This window comes from Coenobita brevimanus, chromosome 57 (assembly GCF_032717465.1).
Source record: "Coenobita brevimanus isolate Jiangsu-jjx chromosome 57, ASM3271746v2, whole genome shotgun sequence".
Classification (NCBI taxonomy): Eukaryota; Metazoa; Arthropoda; class Malacostraca; order Decapoda; family Coenobitidae; genus Coenobita; species Coenobita brevimanus.
In genome coordinates this window covers 3,257,202-3,273,902 of record NC_137010.1, presented here as the reverse complement: position 1 = coordinate 3,273,902, position 16,701 = coordinate 3,257,202, and the positions used below count along the sequence as shown (strand labels likewise).

Below are 16,701 nucleotides of genomic sequence, written 5' to 3'. Positions count from 1 at the left end.
TATTCCGACCCTGAGCAGTCCTTCTCCCCGGAAATGCCTTTGTTTTGTTTTGGGTGCTGAGGTGGCGAGTGCTGCCCTTTGTGGAGGTCTCCAGTATGCTAACATGTGGGTTTTGTTGTTGTTCTTTGTGTATGCTTGGATACTTATGCATACAGTATAATCATTCATACACAAACCCATACGTAAATATTTGTACAGGATTTGTGAATGCGTTTGAATATATGTGGATAAATTAGTATACTTCATAATTAAATGCACAATAACCTCTCCACTATAATGATCTATTGCTGACTTTTTTTTTTTTTTTTTACTCTTTCTATACCTTTTTATTTGGCATAGGAGTAGGAGCCTTCTCGGAATGACAAGGACTAGATACAGCTTTCATTAATCCTACTGGGCACTCTACACGGAATAAATCGAATGGTGGCAGCAAGATTAAAGTAGTTATCTCAGTAAAAGGCTAATAGGATTTATGAATGTTATATCTTCAGTGTACAGTCCCTGTCAAAAGGCATCGCGTCTCCTACTGTTCTTTTCACGGCCTTAGAAGATCGGTGTGTTGGATCCTCAGCAACTGGCGATGATGACTTTATTTGACCTCAGATCAGTGTTGTAAGCGTATGCAGCAGGAAGCAGAAGCGACAAGACTTTTGATGCCCACTGTACATTGATACATTGGCTTACATCATAGTTATACAAACATAAATTTACAGTGCAGTGGTTTGGAATGGGTTGTTAATGTTCAAGAAACAGTTTTAATTCATTATTTTTCCCTTTCAGGTTTTACTATGGTTGTTACACTTTGCCAATTAACAGTTGCATTAACAAGATGTAACTTTAACTACAATTATGTAACTTTTCTCCCTTCACACTTTCCTATAAAATATCCACTGCAGTTTTGTGTACTACGTGATGTTATCTCTCATTTTCTTTTGCCGGTTTCCGCTGGAAGGTTTAGTGGGCGGGGGAGAGCCTTCTTTGCTATCCTTATCTGATTCTGCTTAAGTCACATTATTATATGAGCTGCCTATCATGTTCCAACTGGCCTACTGCAGTTACCCTTTATTCTTATGTTTTTATGTTCACACACACACACACACACACACACTCACACACACACACACACATATATATATATAAATTTATATATTTATATATATATATATATATATTTATATATATATTGAACAGAGAGAGAGAGTGAGACAGAGAGAGAAGGGGGTGAGGGAGGGAGGGAGGAAAGAGGGTAAAGTGAACAATGAGAGGCGGGGAGGAATACTGGACTCTCTCTCTCTCTCTCTCTCTCTCTCTCTCTTTCTCTCTCTCTCTCTCTCTCTCTCTCTCTCTCTCATATTAATCCTTTATTTAGTCACTCTTATATAGCAGCTCCTTAGCATGGGCAAGCAGGTGAATGCAAGTTACCTTTTTTTGTCCAGTTGTAAATTTATATGTTATTGTATTTTTGTACTTCCTGTCCATCTGCTTGTCTGTCTACAAATGTATTGTTACGGTACCTGTTATTAACCGTGCCTGCCATCGTGTGTGTCATGTGCGTGAAACAGTGTCTGTCAGTTCTGTGGTTAAGCCTGTCACTGTTGTATGTATTCAGTCATGGGTACACCTGTCTGTCTGATATAGTTGTCTGTCTGTTAGACCATTAGTGCTTGGTCAATACTCTTCTGTCAGTTGATCTTTCGTGTATGTCAGTGTTACTCTGTCATACTGCCATGTATCTGTCTATCGATATCTGTATTTTTGTCTTGTCTATCGATATGTCTACCTTTCTGTATATATATATATATATATATATATATATATATATATATATATATATATATATATATATATATATATGCGCGTAGATCTTTGTATATATGTCAATGTTTGTGTATGTTTTTATTTCAGTTCGTGCATTTAACCAGTACCATTAACCAGCAGTAATTAAGATGCAATCACAAGCAGACGATAATTATGATAAAGTTATATGCCATTAATTACGCATAACTAGAAATTTCTCAGTGTACTGTATATTCAACATTCCATCATTACCATTTTTTTTTTTTTTTTGCGATATTCGCTATTAAGGTTGCACAATTTAAAAACACCATTTTATCTTCGGAATAATGCTTTAAAATATTTCTTAACGTTTTTTTTATGATCTCTTTTTTGTCAGTTTATTGCACTGAATCAAAATAGGATATGTAAAGTAACAATGCAGCTTCATCTAGCGTTAGTAAGGTCGCATTTGGACTACGCGGTGCAGTTTTGGTGTCCGTACTGTGGAATGGATATAAATTCATCAGGAAATGTACAGAGAAGAATGACAAAAAATGATACATGATGTTTTTTCAGCCTTTCATATGACGACAGACTGACAAGACTAAATTTGTACTCACTCGAAAAGCGTAGAGTAAGAGGAGATTTAACTGAGGTGTTGAAGTGGATGAAGGGAATAAATAGGGGAGATATTAGCAAGGTACTTAAAGTGCACATACGGGATGGAACTAGAAGTAACGGTTTCAAACTAGATATATTCCGTTTTAGTAAAGAGATAGAAATTGGTTTGGCAGTAGGGTAGTAGACGAGCGGAATAAGCTGCCTCGGTCGTGATGTAGTTGCTGCCCCTTCCATTGAGAGCTTCATTCATAAGCCAGACAAGTACATGACAAGTACGAGTTGGATATTAAAAAAAAAAAAAAATCACTTAATAACCAGCACTAAATCATTCTTTTTCCTCTTCAGGTTTCACTACGATAGTCTCTTTCTCCATTCGCACGTTCCTATCAAATGTCCACGGCAGTTTTTCTGTACTGCGTGGTGTTATTCCTCACATTTTCCTACCGGTTTCGGCTGGATGACTTGGCCCGGGAAGAGGCTTTTTCTTGCTATCCTTGTCTTATTGTATTAGTTAAGTCACACTCTTGTAGGAGCTGCCGAGCTTGGGCCAGCTTTCCTACCACAATTTTTGCTCTCTTCTTATGTTCTTATTTTATGGTAATTAATGCATGCCAGAGAACGACTTTCATAGAGCTCTCTCTCTCTCTCTCTCTCTCTCTCTCTCTCTCTCTCTCTCTCTCTCAATTATCAATAGATGAAAAATGAGGAGAGAGAGAGAGAGAGAGAGAGAGAGAGAGAGAGAGAGAGAGAGAGAGAGAGAGAGAGGACCAGGAAGAAAAATTACAAAATAGAAGTTCAGAAATTCCTCCTAACTGCAAATTGAGGTTTGGAAAGACGAGTTTAAGCCAATATTCTTCTTAGTTAGCTACGCTCCCTTCCCTTCCCTCGTCCGAATCATGGCGCTGACTTCGTTCGGATAATAATTAATACTGAAAGAGTATAATTATCGATTATTTTATCTCCGATGCGAACTGAGCTCAAATATAGTATAGAGTTGTGTACCAAAACCGGGTTCGTTGGATTTTAAGTGATGGCTGAAAATTCTGGGTGTGTTATTAGAACCGAAGTCGGCCCTCGGGAATGGGACTCCGCCCAGCCCCCTAAATTGCGCGGGAAACCATGGTCACTGTTTTAAAAGTCGCTAAGTACCCAATTCTGACCTCAGTATTGTTCGGCAGCTGTTTCCTCCTTGTCCCTCCGCCTCCCCCCTTCTCCCGGGCCTCCTCTGGAACCACTGTGGAGGCGATATATGTGGTTTCTTAAGTACATTCCTCCGCGCTCAGAGTCGGTAAACATTTATACGGAGGGTCCCTGAGATGGCTGGAAGGGTTCGACGGTTTATCGCTCTCCAACTTTTTTTTTTTTTTTTTCATTCATACTGTAGACATATTTGTTAGGGGAAACTTATAGCTTCAGGGTATTTACTTTTACGAAAGATTCTTGAAGTGGCCTGAAGGGGATGATGGTATATATTATTTTGCTTTTCAGTTATTATGTTCCTCTTTAGGTATACTTTTTCGGGATAGCATCTTATAGTTAGGATATCTGTCTGTGTATTTATTACCAAGACACCTAATCCCAGAGTTTATTCAGAGTACCCGTGAAATAGGATCGTGTTTTAGTTTTCTTAGGAGATTACTTAACACCTGTTCCTCAGTGATTTATTTCGTCTCTTATTCCATAGTATTCTCGTGTATATTACTGATTCAAACTAAGTCGATAGTAACGTCTTGGCTTGGCTGACGTCTTGGGTCATTCGTGTTGTCTCCAGGCGATTACATGCATAGTTAGAGGAACAGAACGGAAGGGTTGAGAGATAGAGATACAGTAAGCATCATACAAGAAAATAGCAAGGAGTAATATGCAAAATAAATCGCTAAGATAGGGGTGTTACGAGGTCTTCTAAGCCAGTGAGAATACGGCTCCTTATTCTCAACTTATCACCTTCCCTTCCACCACTCCATACTGCCCTGCCTCATGTTATTTAAAATTAGTTTTGATAACTTTGTAAACCCTTTCATGCTCACATAACGTCACTCAGAGGGTATCAACTGGTCACGCCTTAAATGTCGGGAGAATAGCCTAGCCCTGGTCCCCTACGCTCCTGGTGGGACAAGAAAAGAGTGAATGAGGGTGTTGATCTAGGTTCTTGTCAACTAATTGAACCTAACCTAACCTAACACAGCCTTACCCTACCTAACATAGCCTAACAAATCCATCCTAACCAAACACTACCTACCCCAGCACTTGACTTAACCTATCGCAGTGTACAGATACGCTGATAAGTCAACTTTACGACTGTTATTACCACTATTACTACTACTACTACTACTACTACTCATAATATTAATACGATAATAATAACTATATTAAAAATGGTGACAATAATAATAATAATAATAATAATAATAATAATAATAATAGTATTAGTATTATTGTTGTTGTTTTTGTTAAAATGTATTAACTAGTGATATATAAGAAAGAGCAACGAGGAGTAAGTCAGTATATAATGTAACTCTCTCTCTCTCTCTCTCTCTCTCTCTCTCATATCCCTTTCCTCAGGCATTGTTTATTCTCATTATCCCTCGGCGCTCTTTCCAAATCCCCTCCCCCTCCCCCACCACCTCTCCTTCCCTTCCCTCCTCTTTCTTTCCCCCTCCTCTCCCTCCCTTCCCTCTTTCTCTCCCCCTTCCTCCCCCTCTCTACCTCCCCAGCCCCTCCAAGGTGTGAGTCAATTAGGGATGAGGTCGGTAAAGGTGTGAATGGGTCTTGCTTCCCGCCCTCCCACCCTCACCCGATGCGCTTCTCTTTGCTCTTTTGTTTTCCGAGTTGACAGACAGCTTGGCGCCTTAAGTAGAGGTGTTGCCTTTTCGGAGTAATTTTTCCCTTTTTGTTCTTTCTATGTTCTTTCATAGGTGTACACGTGCGTCTCTTAAACTTAGTGTTTTTTTTGTTTTGTTTTTTCACTTGTACAGCATATTTACCTTTTATTTAGACTGATTGTTTGATTGAAATGTTTGAAGACTTTGATTGTTCATGTTGTATGTTGTAAGATTTTCATATAAGAAAGCAGTAAGTCATCTAGACGAATTAAACAGTAAATTGATCCAACAGTTTCGGGAAAAATTTGCAAGTTTTTTGTGTAATTTGACAATAAAGACAATGGGTGTAACTTCCAACTGTGCAATTAAGGACGGAGTTTAATCAAGACACAACAAGAATCATCAATCAGTCAATCAAGATAGTAATAAGATTAATATACCGCATTTTTGCATACTCGAGTGTTGAAATTCATTAGGGCGGTATTCTCATGCAATCGTAGGAAGCTTACTAACACATCCTTACCGATTTATTTCTGGTTCTGCTCTGTTAGTATATTCTTGTGTGTTATTCATGCAGTCTGTGGCGATATTACAAACATAAGAAGCAAAAAAAAAAAAAAAATCATACATTAATGGGTAGTTTAGAAAATCCTCTAGAGATAGCAAAATATACTTAATAGATACCTCACCGAATTGCACCTTTCTTTCTGCGGGTAATACGTGGAATACTACATAGAATACAATACTGTGGAATATTGTATAATTCATCAGCATTCCCGCACAGAAGCCGTAAATAGTGAATCCAAAACGAATACAAAGAATTAAACAAAAAGCCTTACGGGAAGAATCAATAGTATCCATGAATCCAAAAACTTTATTAATTACAGCGCCTGAAACGTAAAAATGCAAATAATATTCAGGCAATGCGATATGACAACTTTAAATTGGCGCCAAGCAGTCTGGGAGGGCTCTTGACGTCATCAGTGTGGGTGTGGTCTGAGGCTCATCACCACCACCGTGCTAATTGCCTCAGCCCCTGCGTTATTAACACCCAGAGAGAGAGAGAGAGAGAGAGAGAGAGAGAGAGAGAGAGATTAGATCAAGCATATTTTTTATTTTCACTTAATATGGTTATTCTTATACATGGATAATTTACAGCATATTGTGACAGCAGAGTGAATGGTTGGCGAAGTATGTACAATTTATAAACATGACATAGAAAGGTATATAAATATGTTCCGTGCAGGATGTTCTATCTATCTATCTATCTATTGCCAGACGCCTCAATCCCGTTTGGGGTGGCCACAAACAAATCGCCTCCAAGTCGCCCTGTCCCCCGCCATTTCACTGCCCTGCCCCCAACTCACACCCCCCTCTCTCATATACCTCTCCACCCCATCCCTCCATCTCATCCTTGGCCTCCCCCTCCCTCTACCCCCCTCCACCTCACTCACATACACTCTCTTCGTCAGTCTTTCACCCTCCATCCTCTCCACATGGCCAAACCACCTCAGTGTTAGGAAGTGTTATAAACCACATACTGTAATAGCTTTTATTTTAGCTTCTTTTTCAGTGTGAAAAGATTGAAGTGTACTATATGGCTGCCTTGCCTAATTACTCATATATATATATATATATATATATATATATATATATATATATATATATATATATATATATATATATATATATATATATATATATATCTTTATATCGCTGTATAGATGAGAAAATATTACACAAAGCTAAAAAGAAAAAATATTTGATATTATTGGTTTGTTCTCGTAGCCCAATCACACGTGTGTGTGAATATATATATATATATATATATATATATATATATATATATATATATATATATATATATATATATATATATAATATATATACACACACACACACACACACAGTATATACACACATGTGGAGCGAGACACGAAGTGAAAGGGTGACGAGAGGGGAGAGAGGGGGGACAGAAGATTAGAGAGAGCGACAGGAATGGAGAGAGACAGAATGGGAGAAAGGGAGATAGAAGGGAGAGACGGAGGCAGGAGAGTGAGGTAAGGTGAGTTGAAGTCCTTAATTCATCTCTCTCATGCCATATTTTCACCGCATTCCTTACCATTACATCACTTCAGCAACTGACGTTTTTGCCACACACTAAAAAGCTTAAGTCTGCACTCACTAGAGAGGCGTAGAGTAAGGGGAGACTTAATTGTGATGTTTAAGTGGGTGAAGGGAATACATAAGGGAGATATTAGCAATGTACAGTACAGTACTTAAAGTGAGCATACGGGATAGAACTAGAAGTAATGGTTTCAAACTAGAAAAATTCCGTTTCGGTAAGGAAATAGGTAGAAATTGGTTTGGTAATAGAGTAGTAGACGAATGGAATAAGCTACCATAAGCATATGACAATTAAAGGGTGGTTATAGAGAACATGAAATCTTATAACCAATACTATAATTCATTATTATTCCTTTTCAGGTTACACTACGATAGTCCCTTTTTCTCCTTTCACACTTTCCTATAAAATGTCCACGCCAGTTTTTCTATACTGCTTGGTGTTCTTTCTAACCTTTTCCTGCCGGCTTCGGCTGGAGGGTTTGGAGGGCGGGGGAGAGCCTTCTTTGCTATCCTCAGGACCTCATCTCATAGTTGTTCAGTTACTCTTCTAGGAGCTGCCTAGCATGGGCCAGCCGGCCTACTCCAGTTCTCCTCACTTCTTGTTTTGATGTTCACAGATGCTTGAGTACAAATTTAAGTCATATGCTCTCTCTCTCTCTCTCTCTCTGTAGATGTGTGTGTGTGTGTGTGTGTGTGTGTGTGTGTGTGTGTGTGTGTGTGTGTGTGTGTGTGCGCGCGCGCGCGATTGCTGTATCTTATCCATGTATAAAAATAACCATATTAAGTGAAAATAAAAATTTCATATAATTATGTAATAGCAATCTCTCTCTCTCTCTCTCTCTCTCTCTCTCTCTCTCTCTCTCTCTCGCTCTCTCTCTCTCTCTCTCTCTCTGCAGGTGGTGATGATGAGCCTCGGACCACACCCACACAGATGACGTCAGGGGTCCTCCCAGGCTGCTTGGCGCCAATTTATTACAGTTGTCATATTGCACTGCTTGAAAATGATTTGCATTTTTATGAGATTAAATATTTCTAGATCCTCTCTGATTATGTAGGGATACTATTGACTCTTGTATTTTTCCTGCTATTGATGTTAGACTTACCGCCGCCTCATAGCCGCAACTGATTTAACATTTTCTAAAAAATACCCCTTACGTCTGTTTTCCTCCACGCCTCTGGAACTACTCTCAAACTTAGTGATTAAATAACGTTGCAAGCGGCTGACGTAATTCTTCCTTGATTTTTGTGTATTATTTCGTCCGGACCTGGAATTTTTTAAAGATTTGGCTTTATAATTTCTATCAATACCTCTTCCTTGGCGTTTTTTTTTTTTTTTCTTAATACTAATTATACTGTCTCCGTTATCATCGTAAATGACCGTTGCTTGAGGGATCAGGTCGAGATTTTTCTTGATAAACACTGATACGAAATAATTATGAAGGATAAAGCATATCTCCTTTTCTTCAGTGATGTTATCTATTTTGTTCTAAGAGGTCCTAGCCTATCTTTGTACTTCGTGCGGTTCAGTTGATAAAAAGTTTATTTTTCTGATTCAGAAGGAATCTTAGAGTCAACCTCGCTTTGCTTTCTGTATCACCCTCTTTACGTTCCTGTTAAAAATTGAGTCGGTTTCGTAACTGTTCCTTTTTTTATTTTCGGTAAATTCCCGCCCCCCTTTTTTTGCCTATTATATAATTTAATCTGTTGTTTAACCATCTCAGCTCTGAACTATTCGTTATAAACACATTTGAAGCGATGTGGCCTTTTGTTTTCTATATACGAACCCATTGCTTTTCTCACTGACTGAAGGACAACTTTGAGACCTCACCTGAATTTATCTCATTTCCTGTCCTTCACCTCTGTCCTGACCCTCCCCACTGACCTCACTCTCCTCAGCTTGCCCATGACTTACGGTTAGACTGGTTACTTCAGGGATAGTGACGGCACCAGTGAAAGACTTTACCGGATTCAAAGGGTTAAGATCAGCTGTCTCTTGTTCTAGCTGTTTTTACAGGAAAGAGATGGTAAAGGTGTGGACAGACGCTAAGAGGCTCCTATGTCAACAGAACTTAGCTCCTTAACTGAGGCTTTTGAGCCTGTGGCGGGTTGTTAATCCATTGTCACTGCATTATCGATGTTTATCTTCCATAGTTGCTCCCCTAGATACATATGTTACCTGCCGACTCACAAAGGGTGGATGGACACCTGAATCAAGTGGCATCATCAGGATTTGAACTTTGACGCCAGCAGCTATAGTGCTAACCATTCGGCCACTGCTGCAAGGAATTTTCTCTTGTCTCTTGTTCGTCCGCCAGAAACAATTCTCAGATATGAGAGAAAGCATATTGTAAGTTATTTTGTTTTCCAGAAAGGTAAAAAGAAAGAAGAGTGCAGAAAATTCACGTTTCTTGTCCTCCCTGTACAGTAAATAAGTTAAAGAGACAGGCCCCTGGAGCAGCCTTCTTGTAGCTCCTGAGGGGATAATGAAGTTTCCTTAATAAGAACATTAGAAGAGAGGACAACTGCAGCAGGGCGGTTGGCCCATGCTAGGCAGCTCCTAAAAGAGTAACTGAACTACTAGAATGAGATAAGGACAGCTGAGAAGGCTCTTCCCCGCCCTCCAAACTCTCCAGCCGAAGCCGGCAGGAAAAAGTTAGAACACCACGCAGTAAAGTAAAACTTGCGTGGACATTTTATACGAATAATTAACGTCGTTATTGGGGAATAGTAACTTGAACAAGGAAAGTTTCAGGAAAAGGTGATGAGGAACATCAAAATTCCATCGAGGTTGAGGATGGTAAAATGGTAACTTGATATTTAATCAAGAATTCATCGTGTAAGTATTGTACAGTACGCTTTTGTCAGTAAACATTTGCTCGCGGAATTTTGTTTAGTTAGATATGTATTATTAAGTTTTCTGTTGCATGAATTATAGAAAATGGATTACATAGGGCACGAAGGTGACTATTCGCACGGTCATATTTCAGTTGTACGGTTACATCATTACTTCATGCAGCTTATCATTTTCTGAATAAAAACAAAACTTGTTTTTTATTGTTTACTTTTACTGGATTTTTATTAGTAATGATGCGAAGTAAGACATTGTGTAAATAACCATTGTACCTACGTGAAGTCGGTGCGATTAACCGTACGTCGAGTGTACACAAACACAGGCGAAGGGTGGTGGTCGGGAATGTAGTGATTCACCATATTACATCTTGTATATCGCCAGGTTAGTGTGGAAAACGTATGAATTGTGTGTAATGTGAGACCTTGTGAATGTAAAATCAGAAACTTAGGTGACAGGAAGTCGGAAAAGTTGTGTAAGCATAGACGAGCGGAAGTGGGTCAGGAGTGGAAAGGGAAGCTGTAATATCAAGGGAGATAATTGACACATAGTAGCCACATAGTTCTTACTCACTTAACGTTTTACTGACACATACCAAATTGATGCATAGTTATATGTGGATTTATGTGGAATAACTGAGACAAAATTGAGAGGTGAGACTGAGAGAATGGGAATATGGATGGGGTATATGTGTGGGAGTAGGTGAGAATAAGGCAAAAGAAGAGTTTGTGTTGATGCATGCAAGAGATGGAAGGAGAATACAAGAGAGTATGGATCCATTGGGTCAAGGATTGTGTGGGTAAGATTGAAAGTTGGACTACAAATGTGGGCGATTGTGTGTATATGCGCCAATGCAAGATCGTGAAAGAAGAGTTCTGGACAAAATTAATGTGGAAGTGTGCATGGAAAGTTTGAAAGGAATGAGAGAGTATTTTTGATTGGAGATATGAATGGAAAAGTAGGGAATGTGAAGGTGGATGGAGTAGTTGGAGAGGGGTGTGCCTGCAGAAGTGGATGAGAATGGCAGTGCTCTAGTGGACATTTGTGCAGGGAGGGGGTTGCTGATAGCTAATATCCCCTGTAGACAAAAAATAATCTACAGGTATACATGGCAAGTGATAAGAAGGGTGAGATGGTGAACTGAATTAGCGGAAGGCAGTGACTGATTGTGTGTGTGTGGATGATAGAATGAGAATGTACCGGTATGTAATGAAAGCAAGAGCATACAGAGCTGGGGGAGTGGATGTTCGGACCAACACTTGGTGGTGGTGAAAGTCAAGGTTCAAATAATATGGAAGAGTAGGAAAACTGAAGGACAGGAGGAGTTGTCCATACAAAGAGGGTAGAAGGGTTGGAAGAGGATGGAAAAAAGGCAGAATATAAGAGGGAAATGGAGAAGCAATTGGGTAAATATGATGTGGAGGAGATGGGGGACATGGAAGGTGTGTGCAAGATACTCATAGAAGAAATATGTGCAGTGTTTAGTCCCTTAAACCTGAGGTCACACTTTAATGACCTCGTCCCAGGTCTTTTTTGGTCTGCCCCTCACAACTCCACCCCTAATATTAACGCTTCTCACTTTCTGCACTCATTTATCATCCCCCATCCTCTCCACATGCCAAAACCACCTCAGTTTACCTCTCCTTATCACAGCACCAATACACTCCAGTCCCATCCTACCTCTCAACTTTTCCATCGTAAACCTCGCCCCCCCAGGCCTCGCACTCAGGGTGCACTGCACATCCACCTAATCATTGTCACATCTGTATGTTTGAGCCTGTGAATATCCTCTTCCATTAATGTCCAGGTCTCACAACCATGTGGCATTACACTCCTAACACATGGTAGGAATACGTCCATGAGGAATATATTTCTGGGGAAATGGGCCCAAGGAGGAATATAGGCTCTATGGGTAAACTGTGGGCCCAGGGGTCTTCTTCCACAGAGGGAGTGGTCATCCATGGCTCCAGGCATTGTTGGTATTGACAGTCATAGGGTTTTACTCGGGAAGTGCTTGGTACCCCCACTGTTTATTTTATATAGGAAAACTGGAGTGTTAGGGGAGAAGCAGCTATGGCCAAGTAGAAACAGAAATACCAGGAGATCCTTTTGGTGTCAGGCAATAGATAGATCTTACCCATTTAATGTCTTCTCACCCCTCATAAAACACTCATGCAGTAGAGAGATCAAATGATAGACCTGCCATATTTATGACTGGTAGTGGCATGGTGTTGATTTTAATGAATTGTGGGTGGCATCCTGCCTTTCACCCCATGTGATAATAGGAACAATATCTTTTTACTCAGACATGATCAGTGCTCTTGTTTCAAGGTGAAGGCTTCATGTAAGAGTGCTGATTAAATCTGCCTCACTAAAAACAGGGCTAAAGTAATTAAATAATTTACATCTGTCTTCTCCCGCAGACACTACAAGCCTCCTGTCTAAGTCGCAAAGATGAATGCCACACGCAAGCCTCCCCCACCCAACAAACCTTCATCACAGCTCACTCGGGAGGAAAATGAGACCATTTTTAGGCTACTCGGAGCAAGATGTCAGGTCAGTATTGAAATAGGTGTTGATTATTATATTTCATGTAACACCAGACTATATTATTCAGCTGAGATTGGGTCATAAAAGCCAATAAGTATTACCAGTATCACTATGAACACTCTAATGATTGGTGCAGCTCTAATACAATACAATCCGGTATTTCTTTCCAGCCAGCACTTTACAGTATTTTTTTTTTCTTTAGTTCTCATGTACTTACTGATGCATCACCAAATATTTCTTGTGAATAACATAACATAGTACAAAATATAGCAGTATATTTTTCCTCTGTATATGCAAAACACTGTACAGTATACTGTACTGTAGAGCAGCCTGTATAGCAGTAGGAAATATCACTACAGTACCAATATAATATGATGATCCTATCTGTGTACATTGTTCCTGAAGATTCTCATTGTAAGTTGCATGGAAGCAGGAAAGGCATTTGGTTACTTTCCTTCAACATTAAGCTCACTGGGACACTTTTGGAGCACAGTACAGTTGGTGTCCTGTGTCAGGGAAGATTGTAAGACAGTATTTTAAACATTTAGTCACAGTATTCTTTATTCTTGCTATAGCAACAGTATGTGTGTGTGTTTAGAACACAAGTGAGCTAAATCATAGTTTTTCTTTGTACCCTGGTGAATGCAAGGCAATTTAAAGGTAAAATTGTACAGCATGTACGATGAGTGTATGGGAAAGTGGGGTATAGAAGCTGGGACTGGCAAGGGATAGAGTTAGATGAATGCATGTATGGCAGAACACGTTTCTTTAGTTGACTGACTTGCAGATGTATGTGAAGTACCGTAGTTGTATTGAAAAATAAAAAGTATGTGCGGATGGTTATAAATGTAAAGTGAAAATATGAATTTGAGAGGCTGTAAATGATCCATCTCACTGATTATGTTGTTGATAATTCTCCCACTTCTGTATTTTCTTTGTTTTTTGGATCCCACCTTACCCCATATGTAGGTGGGATAGGTCATGATGATGACAGTCAGTTTTCTTGGCAGACGTTGAGTACAGCAGTAGTGCTGGTGTTTGCTACAGATGGGCCACACCACAATATTTGGCACAAGCGACACTGTGGCGTGGCAACTTTTACTAAGGATAATGTGCGTCGTTCATACTATATCCAGGTGGGTGAAGCACCTTTTTCCCTTTACTTTGAGAGACATTGTATCATACATGCCTTTGTGAGCTCTGTACTGTTAGGCCTGGTCCTCTCTTAAAATTGTGTCGCTTAACAGTTTTTCATTATACAGTTGATGATTAGTTAACATCTGTTCTTCACTTAAAATTGCCCATTATTCGTTTTGAAGTTTTTTAAAGTCTGTCTATCTATCTGTCTGTACCCAGATACCATAATTAAAAAAGAAAAAAAATGAGTGTTTCTCTTTGTCTTTAACACCCCCAGTCATGAACTAGAAACATGTCTCACTTAAAACTTGTATCACTGTAAGTAGCATTTTGGTTGCCCAGATCCAAGACTTTAACACTTGTTGCAGTTGGTGCTTTTGGATATTTTATCCAGGCTTTCACCAGAAGATTTTTTGTTCAGCTGGAAGATATCCTAGTATCAAAAATCATCAGCAACTGTCTCAAGTCCCCTATTCTGTGCTACTGGTACACCTAGGAATTTATTTTGGTTATCACCAGTTGATCTTGCTCAATCAAAGGAAGTCCCAGATGCCTCTTGCCCAAGTAATAGCTTACTTACACTGAGGGTAACAACCATGCCATCATGCAATGGTTTAAACCCTTAGGAAGTGGACTAAGGGCTTTTCTGTCTTGTAAAAATGCTGCCAGGGAAATACGTCTGTCTCCTACACTTGGCCTTTTTTTTTTTTTTTTTTTTTTTTTTTAACTCCAGGTGTTAAAATTCAACTTTGTATAGAGCTCTCAAACTGGAGTTAGGTCTAGCCTTCAGTACAGGTGGTCTCATCTGGGCCAGATAACCAAAATAAACATGCATTACTATATTCAAATGGGTTAATGATCTGGACTAAGGTAGCTGGCCTCAGGCCTCCCTACTCTCCAAAAAGAGAAACATCATCATCATCATCATCTAATCGTGTGTTGCCCCACGAGGAGAGTAGGAGCCCAGAGCTAGGCAAGTTAGTCCTGACATTTACGATGAGAGTGACCAGCCTCACTCATCCCTGAATGTCATTATGTGAGCAGGAAGCCCCACCCACCCATTGGATATAAACCTGCCTAGGTTCAATCTGATTGGAGTGCCTTAATTACCTACTAAACCACCAGGCACCGTAATTTGGTAACATGGCTATCACTCAGCACAGTAAATGGTTTCCTGGTGTACAAGAAACCATTAGGCTTGTCACTCATTGCAGAGTCACCCATAGGCAGAAGGAAGAGGAAAGAATGAAGGAAACAAAGACAGAAGAGGGAGAGTAGAGTCACCCGTAGGCATAAGGAAGAGGAAAGAATGAAGGAAAAAAGACAGAACAGGACGAAAGAAAGGAAGAGAGGAAAGGGCAGTCACCCGAGAGCAGCACTACATTGAGTGAGTGGATGGTGAACGCCTCCACCTACCACTAAAGGGGAAACAACATATAAAAACACTGGATAGATATGGGACCATCAGAACCATAATATAGGGCTTCGCTGAGGTCAAGAATGAAGCACCTTACAAATGAGAAACCTTGGTGAATATCTGACAGGAAGGGCTACTCCAAGAGAGACCTCGGCCTGTTAAAAAGAATTAGTTGTTGTTTTAGAAAAGATTTTAGGAAGAGCTGATTGCACCTGATGGCTGCTGCAAACACTGATTGTTGGAACACCACCTGCAGCAAAAAGGTTAATAAAAACTACTTAACACCTTTTTGGATATATGTAAAGTTACTGCACTTTTCCTTGTCATATTTTTAACCACATTTTCCCCCTTCTCAGGTGTACGATGTGATAGCAGGCAAACGTGTGTTTGAACAGGAGCTTTACAATCAGTTCACCTACTATGCCTCCATGCCGTTCTTTCACCAGTTTGAGGCCGAGGTAAGATTGGCTTTCCTTCTGTCTTCAGGCTCACCCCATTCCTACCTACCAGCCACTCCCTGAAAACAATGTAGGTACATATTTGCTCATTCAGTTATCATCATTCATCATCTAGTCAAGTGTTGCCTCATGAGAAACATAGGAGCCTGGGGCTAGGCAAGTTGGTCCTGACATTTAAGGTGAGAATGACCAGCCTCAGTCATCCCTGAGTGGCATTAGATGAGCAATAAACCCCAGCTTCCCTTGAATATAAACCTGTACAAGATTAATCCAATTGGAGCACTTTAGTTACCCACCAAACCACCAGGCACCATATTTTTTATTTTTTTCAATACGGTGTTAAAAAAGGAACCTAATGGACTGCAGTATCTAACTCGGACCCCATATTACTTGGACAAAAAAATTTGGTGAACTGATTTGAGAAATGAGCATGAGTTGATGTATTGCATGCCATCTAATGTACACTTTCCCTAGACAAAATTCCCATAAAAATCACCATGCACATTACTGAAGGTCATGGTTTGGGATAGACCTGTGGGTTGAGTTGACTGGTGCCCACACACCTTTGTTCACCAGAATGATGAAAATAATGATGAAATATGAGAGCCAAGCCCACCAACAACCAGAACCAAATCAGTTGATGGCCCTACTAATTACTGATATGGATTTTAATAATGCAGACTTAGATGAGTGTGCATTATCATAAATACATCATAAATAAACAATAAACTAAGCATTCTTTAGGCTAGATATTCAAACACATGGGGCATGGAGTGATTGCACTACATCAAGTGCATCAGTAGATTATAAAGAAAGGTCAGCTATCCTCTGCTAGCAGATGCAAGGCAGAGGTGAAAGATTTGTATATTCATGTATTTACGCTTTAATTAAATCATTTAATGGAAATTGTTTTCCCTGACAACTTACTGGTGTATGTTGAGTATG

At 39.7% G+C, this 16,701-nt stretch overlaps 1 protein-coding gene across 1 annotated transcript; it reads left to right on the top strand.

Annotated features, from left to right (window-relative positions):
- The first annotated feature begins 12,648 nt into the window (after positions 1-12,648).
- On the top strand, positions 12,649-15,819 carry LOC145402197 (actin nucleation-promoting factor WAS-like). Its single transcript, XM_080274316.1, has 3 exons — positions 12,649-12,750; positions 13,755-13,880; positions 15,655-15,819. Exons 1-3 carry the CDS (start codon positions 12,649-12,651, stop codon positions 15,817-15,819), a joined length of 393 nt encoding a protein of 130 aa, XP_080130442.1.
- The last annotated feature ends 882 nt before the right edge of the window (positions 15,820-16,701 follow it).